The 8,152-nt window shown below is 38.9% G+C and overlaps 1 protein-coding gene across 1 annotated transcript; it reads left to right on the forward strand.

Annotated features, from left to right (window-relative positions):
* The first annotated feature begins 1,393 nt into the window (after positions 1 to 1,393).
* LOC114151958 (potassium channel subfamily K member 1-like) lies at positions 1,394 to 7,895 on the forward strand. Its single transcript, XM_028029525.1, has 3 exons — positions 1,394 to 1,900; positions 4,704 to 5,108; positions 6,506 to 7,895. The coding sequence occupies exons 1-3, from the start codon at positions 1,549 to 1,551 to the stop codon at positions 6,805 to 6,807; spliced, it is 1,059 nt and encodes a 352-aa protein (XP_027885326.1). The 5' UTR covers positions 1,394 to 1,548; the 3' UTR covers positions 6,808 to 7,895.
* Positions 7,896 to 8,152: the final 257 nt, after the last annotated feature.

Raw genomic sequence — 8,152 nt, forward strand, 5'->3', positions numbered from 1 at the left:
TTTTATGATTTTTCTTTTGGCTGATGACGCCATAGTGCGTGACGCTAAAACTCACACGATGCTGTAGAAGTGGTCTCTCGCACCCTCTGGTGGGCAATAAAATTATTGCATATTAGAAGATGAACAATGGAAAATCTTGGGGTAAAGTATCCAGTTTCTCATAAGTAAAAAAATATTGTAGAGCTTAGACCAATGCAAAAATGTGCCAACATCCAGCATAGTTCTTTTCCTTGTGTTAGTTAGGTGCCTTATTGCATGCAATGTAGAAATGTATGCCCAGCTGTTATTTGAGAAGTTAGGGTTTTCAGGATTTTTTCTTTTTTAGTTCTTACTCATTTACTTACCCTACATTTTAATTTGTCACCTTTTTTTTGCTTTCATGTATATTGCAATGTGTTTACACTGTTACAACTATATTGTTTTATTCCCCATTTTGAATGTCTCAGAAGCACTTTTAAATCAGACATTTACGTACATAAACCTGATATGAAGACAGTTTGTTTCATAGAAACATGAGTTTGATCAAAACTGTTGAAACAGAATTTCTTGAATTAATCTTTTAAAAAGTTTTTTTATTTACTCTTTTCAGTTTTAACATTGTTTTTCCAATTTTAAAGCTTTAAATTCCAGCTTAAATTTTTATTTTTCAGTTTCAAATAATTTTTTCCAGTTTCAAAATTGTTTTTTTTAGGATACATTTTATGGCTCCAATTTAGGTCAGTAGTCATGCACAGTAAAATATTTTCTAGGCCTTTCTGGCACACCACATTTTCCCACATTTATTTGCTAAAGACAATGCCTTAATTTTCTCAGCTTTATGTTAAGTTATATAATACATTACACTTCGTAATTATAACGTATCATAATATAAAAATGGCCTAACATTCCTGAGGTATCTCACCACAGAGAGAAATAGCAGAGGAAAACACTCCATTAGTTAAACTTGAAAATTAACATTAGTTTGATAAAGTTTAAGTCAAGTCAAAGCAGTGCAAATAACTCAGCAAGATGATACAGTGAGCAGCATCAAAAGCTTCAGACAACTCTGAAAACACCAAACTTCCTGGGTAAACTTTAAAAAATAAAAATTAAAACCCGACTAGCTTTTTTCACCCTTATTGGGCTCGTGAAAAACTTAAAAGTATGCTTTCGATAAACTCGATGAAATGCTGTTATTTTGTTGTTATTCCTAACATAACTAAGATGGAGGACCTGCAGGACTAGTAAATCTGCGTCTCTAGAGAAAACTGACCCGAGGAAACAAATCCTTTGTTGCGTCTGACTTGAAACACAAAACCCGCTTAACCGGTTTGAAGAGAGCGCGCGCTCCCACACACACATACAGCCGCACTCCACCTGGTAAGGTGAGTCAATGACGTCACGCCACCGGCTCCCAATAAGAGATGAAGAATGAGGAAGAGTCCGGACACTGGGTAGAGAAGAGCATAAGTTACAGAGATGGAATAAAACAACCTCTTCGTTTAGTTAGTTTGATTAAATAAGACGGATTCAGTGTAAGTTGTTGAAGAATTGGAGCTTTACTGGGTGATGGTAATCGGACGCATTCGAGACTGGTGCGCTCACTTCGCGGAGCGGCACCAGTCTGAGATCAACTTTGCGCTGCTGATCGTTTTTTACATCCTCTACCTCGTCATCGGTGCCGGGATCTTCTCCGCCATCGAGCTGCCCTATGAACGCGAGCTTCGGCAGGAGCTGAAAGTGGCCAGGCAGGACTTCCTGAGCAACAACACCTGCGTGTCCGACGCGCAACTGGAGGAGCTGCTGGCTCGAGCGCTGGAGGCCAGTAATTATGGGGTGTCCGTCCTTGGCAACGACACCATACGGAACTGGGACTTCGTGTCCGCTCTGTTCTTCACCAGCACCGTGCTGACCACAACAGGTGAGCTAAAATTGTTCTTTTTGTGGTTCTCTTTAAAACGGAGGGATTCTGCAACTATGATGACCCCCACATAGCTTAATATTTGAGGCCCCAGAAACCTAAAACAACTTGTATAGAGTGTATGTTTACATAGTTGGAACCGGAAGTTTACACTCACAGAAAAAAAGACATATACACTTTTTTTATATATCTGACGTTAAATCAGACCAAACATCTCTTGTTTTAGGTCAGTTAAAATTGGTGAAATTATTTGGTAAATGCCACAACAATGAGAGACAATCTATTAAAGATGTATTTATGATTGTCTTCAAAGTCAGAAGTTTGCTTATTTTTCCTCAGTATTTGGTAGCATTACTGTTGAACTGTGTAACTTGGGTCTAAAGTTTGGGGTTTCCTTCCACAAGCTTTTCAGAATAGTTTGCTGGAATTTTGGGCCATTCCTCCAGACAGAACTGGTGGAACTGAGTCAGGTTTGTAAGCCGCCTCGCTAACGCGTCTTTTCAGATCGGACCACACATTCTCTGTCGGATTAAAACCAGGGCTTTGTGATTGCCACACTAAAACATTTACTTTGTTTGGCTTAAGCCACTGTGTAACCACAATGGCTCAATGCTTACAGTAATTGTCCACCTGGAAGATCCATTTAAATCCACGCTTCAAGTTGAAGCTTGGATAAAGCTGATGTCTTTAGATGTTGCTTCAATATTTCCACACAATTACTGGATAATCTTACACCATACATAGTGTTCTTTCCTCATGTTGTTATCTATTTTATAAGGCTTCCCAGTTCCTCCTACTGCAAAGAGGCTCCACAACATGATCATGCCACTCCCATCCTTTACAGATGGGATGATGTTCCCAGGTTTGCACACTTTTCCTCCAAATGAAACAATGGAGGAAACAACAATGGCCAGGCGTTCCACTTTAGTTTTATCAGACCACAGGACAATAATGAAGGTCTCACAATTTAGCTTTTCTTTATGTTTCTTTCGGTTCTGTCAGCCCATGTACATGAAGGACACACTTCACTGTCGATACATTTAGATGTATTGATATGGATGTACACATTTCAAACCAAAACACATTAATCTCTGGAACACAGAACTTCTCTCCTTCCTGAACGGTATGAATGTTGAACATTCCCATCATGTCTATGTTTGTGCGTAATTGTATTAACAGATGAATGCAGCACCTTCAAGTACCTGGAATTTGTTTCCAAGAATGAACCAAACTTGTGCAGCTCCACAGTTATCTTCCTGATAACTTGGCTGATATCTTTTGACTGTACAGTCGTGTCAAACCAGAAAACAGTGTTCGAGGTGTGGCCTTAAAATTCATCCACAGGTGTGCCTCCATGTCAGTTTTCAAAGCAATGACATGCTTGACATTCCTCACAGGGCTGATGTTGCTACCATTCCACTCAACTTTCCATCAATATCACTGAATGCAGCATTTTAGAACAGTTTGCATTTTTAACAGTTAACCTTTCTGGTTTACTCTTCTTGTGGTGGGTACCAATAAACATCTGATTTAGGTGTACCTACAACTTAACTGAGACCTACAAAATCTAAACCAACATTGCTTGGAAATATCCCCCATACTGTAGATGTGGTTTTTCACTGGGTTTACTTATCAAACCCTGGAGGCAGACAACACATGATCATGTTTTTTCTGTTAAAGGTGAGGAGATTAACTTCCCCCATCAGTGAATGTGAATAAGCACAAACACAACTCAAGTGATAACAGGGACATTTTCTTAGAGTTTTAGAGGAGGTTGTTGGGCCGATCTGTGAAAACAGAGCTGATCTGAGTTCTGGATTTACCTGTTCATCTGGGTTCCAACCCTAAGCTTTGGGCATGACCTATTAAAGGTGAATAGTGGCCAAAAGAATGGTTTATGGGAGTGACTCAAGGAGGCCTGCAACCAGAAATGTGTAAGAACCCTTGAAGATGCTGGAAGTTTCAAAAGGAAGGAACTATTTATGAAAAACCATTTTCAAATACAACATGTCATATCACTGTAATCCACTGATATCAAACCACCTACATTCTAACACAAACTAAACATATGATCTTAAAAAATGTAGTGTTTTCATCTTACTCTTCTTTCAGGCAGTGTAAACAATGAAAGCAAAGATCTTTTCCTTTTCATGTCTGTCCTTTGTATTATTCTTATCACATGTGGCCTTGATAGTTTTCTTTTGGTTGTACCTCAGTGTTTCAGTCATTTTATCCAACATCTGTCTATGCTCCTTGTCATTGTTTTTGCTCCTGCAGACTCTCAGACACCATAATTCAATGTCCTTCTGAATAATGTCCACCATCTCTGCTGACCTTTAACTTCTTTTCTTCTCTACCTGTAAACAGAGCTGCTAGGGAGAGTTATACCATCAATACTTTACTATAGTGTTAATACCAATCAAAAAGATTTTTTTCCACATACCTCTGTCATCCACTCCAAGCTGCCTTAAGCTGAGGAGATCAAGTATCTTGATGTACTGTTCTTGAGTGATGGTAGGGTGGAGTAAGGAAGGGGTGAGACTTATTGGGACCTGGTGTACAGTAAAGTGGGCTCTGCTCTGGTTGATCATGGTGATTTAAGTGCGGATAACAACAAAGCAAATTGTTAACTTTAGGATCTTGTCCATCATGTTCAAAGCTTGTTTTATTTTATTTTTTTAAAAAGTTGTCTTGCTTTTAACTGAGACTGTTTGTTTTGCATTTCATCTCATCATTTTTTGTGGAAAGCTTCTCCTATGATTACATGGCACTGCTGACGACACTTTTTTTTTTGTCTTGTAAGGTTACGGCCACAGCGTTCCTCTGTCGAATGTAGGGAAGGCATTCTGTATCTTCTACTCCCTCATCGGCATCCCCGTTACCCTCTTCTTCCTCTCAGCCATAGTAGAGAGGCTGGTGGAACTGATATCCCGACGCCCAGTGTCCTACTTTCACCGACGGTGGGCCATGTCAAGACCGAACCTGGCCGTAATTCACGCTACTTTGCTCAGCATCGTCATGGCTCTGTTCTTCATCTTTATCCCTGCCTGGATCTTTCTCTCCTTGGAAAAAGACTGGAACTTTCTGGAGTCTCTGTATTTCTGCTTCATCTCACTGACGACCATAGGCCTTGGGGATTATGTCCCGGGAGAAACTCATAGTAAAGAGGACAACCCACATCCACACCTGTATAGGCTGGCTATAACAGGTGAGGAAATGTGGAACACTATTTGATGAATTAACAAACAAAAAAAATAAGGTGTTTTAATCTCTAAAAAAATATTCAATACAAGAGCATTGTTCTCTGTTTCCTCCATAGACATTTGAAACTGGAAGTCCACACTTTATTTAATCCTATGATTTAATATTTTTGCTAAGGTTAGCTGATTTTATTCATGGATTCCGATTTAAACATAGTAAATTACAAATATTCAACACCACAAACTGGATTTGACTTTTGTTTGCAAATAAAAAGGCCAGTCACTGCTGTATTATAATTTAAAATCAATGGAAAATATGCAGTGGAGAGAAGACAGAAACAAAATAAAAGCTATCCTGTTCCCTTTGGTGGAAATGACGGGTAAAAAACAACCTCTATTAACTACCATGATCCCTGCAGTAGAAATGAAAGGGGGCGAAGGGAGAATGGCTCCAAGAAAATACGGCTGTCCCTACAATGGACAAAAACGGTGGCAAAACGACAACTACAGAAAAGTGCCTTGGTTCTTGTAGTGGAAATAACAGAAGTAGAAGAGCAACCTTCAAAATCTACACTGACCTCTGAATTGTAAATGACAGGTAAAAAAATTTTTCAATGAAACTATTCCAGCTCCTTCCACAGTAAGGAGAGCAGTAGAACAATTTCCCCAGAAAACTACCATATTTCTTATAGTGGAAATGCTCCCTTGGTTCAGTGCAATATAACAGAGATACACCTCTAGAATCAACAACTGCAGTAGGGTGGATCCGGGATATAGTCAGTGGCCATGTTTTTTTAAAATTGTAGCTCATTGCCCATGATGGCGCTATAGCCTTAGATAACCATATAGCTTGTGATACCATAAGCATTCAGGAAGATACCTGGCATTTGTACCACAAACTTCTTTATTTTCTATTCTGATATTATTCATGTTGCTAAATTAAGGGTCAGCTTTAGGGACTTTAATATGACAGGCATTTGTTTTTTTATTGAACTTTGACAACATGTGATCGTCTCTGGTTCAAAGCCTAAGATACTTAACCTAATCTGAAGAGGCTTGTTCTACACTAAACAGAGATCTGTTGAAATAAGATAGCAGATTGTTTCAAATAAATGCTGTTTCTGTGAAAACCCCAAAATAACAATTCTCATGTTTTAAATTTAAACTATAGATGAGGTTAAGGTTGCCTGGTTTATTTTACACTGATTACACATCATTGCTGTGATGATTCTGTCTATATATTTATTACCTGTACTTGTATAGTGCTTTTTCTAAAAAGAGTTATAAAAATTGAGAGCTATTGAGTGCTTTACTCTTTGTTTGCCAGATCATAGCTTGGTTTGGTTAGTCACACTGTTCTTAGCCTCTTCACACCTTCACTGTCTTCTTCTGTTTGCTCTTTCAGTTTACTTGCTGCTGGGCTTGGTGTGCGTCCTGGTGGTGTTAGAGACCTGCTACGAGCTTCCCCAGCTCAAACTCTTCAGACGAAGGTTTTACAAGGAAAAGGTTCAGGAGTTGGACTCCGAAACCACTAACATAATCAGTCACGATCAACTCAGCGACCAGAAGCCCGACCCTGCAGATAAAATGGCCACTCAGTTGCCAGTCATCTCTTCTGTCTCACAACAGGCCGATACGCTTCGCCAGAATGGCACGTCAACGCCGTACACTCCGGCTTCAGGAACCACTGTTAATGAAAAACTGTGATAACAGCAATATCAGGGTGTGGTGGAAGTAAATGAACTTGTTTATGAACTTTTCTTTCGTACTCCTGCTTTGTTAGTGCAGAAGCGTGATGTATCTACAGACAGTAGACACTTAGCGGAGTTAAGATTGTTTAAAAAAACTGATTGCTCCCTGCCAACACCAACACAGACATGTTGTGGAAGGAGGAACCACCCACTGACCATTGGCATGATATTGTTTTCTCCTGTGTTGCTTTTATTAAACTGCAGATACAGATCACAGAGGAAGGACCCGGCTCCAAAACGGAGGGAAACCTCACAAGTTTCCAACTCTAAAGTCTTCATGCTTTAACTCTAAAGCAGCAAAGGCAGTTCTAGAGGGTTTCATATTCATTCCTGACACATATTTGCATAGGGAATTTGCCTTCTTGAAAGCAGCAAAGCCAACAGAGTCGGAGGAATCTGTTACCGTCTGTTATCTCATTCAGGTGTTCCAGGAAGGAGATCAATTGTTTTCAATGAATAAATATTTCAGTTCCTGGTTTCTTTTAGAGGAGGATCAGCCTTTGCAAGTAGATAAAGCTACACTGCAGTGTACAAGATATGCCACTAGAGGGCAGCACTTTCATATTGCAGGGAGAAGTCTTTCAAATGAAGATATGGATGCAGATGTTTTGCAGCCCGTAATTTCATGAAGGAAGTGCTAAAATGCTGCTGCTTTGAACTGAATGTCACAGTCAATGTTTTTGTGTTCTACACTTGTAACCATTTGTATTTGAGTAAAGAGAAAGTTTGCCCTGACTTCCAGACAACAATTAGCTGTTGTCGATTTTCTGGTTTGAGGGCTTTAATAAACACACAACTACAAAATTGTTATCATAAAATCCACCTAATCTTTTAAGTATAAAATAGATCTTGAAACATAAACATAGTACAAAGATGTTGAGTTTTTATGCAATGCCTTGCAAAAGTATTCCTACAATAAATTTCTTTTTTTTTTTTGTTATAGATTAATAAAAGGAGCTCAGAATTAGAGTCGAAAGGAAACTGAGGCATAGTTTTAAAAATATTTCACAATTAAAATTATGAGAAGTGTTGTGTACATGTGTATTCAGCCTCTTGTGGCTTTCTTCCTGCACTGTTTGATAAAGGCCATATATGTAGAATACATAACTAAATAACCTTGGCTGTATCTCTAATTAATGCTCTCAGTGCCTGGCTTGTCAACCTTGGTGGATAGTTTTATATAAACTCATAGGCAACTATATCTTTGACATATCTTCTGTTTCTTGATCTTCAGGAAGCTGAGACCTTAACAGAACTGAGATTAAAATACACACAAGTGAACTTTATTTACCATCCATTTT

Source organism: Xiphophorus couchianus, chromosome 10, assembly GCF_001444195.1.
Source record: "Xiphophorus couchianus chromosome 10, X_couchianus-1.0, whole genome shotgun sequence".
Classification (NCBI taxonomy): Eukaryota; Metazoa; Chordata; class Actinopteri; order Cyprinodontiformes; family Poeciliidae; genus Xiphophorus; species Xiphophorus couchianus.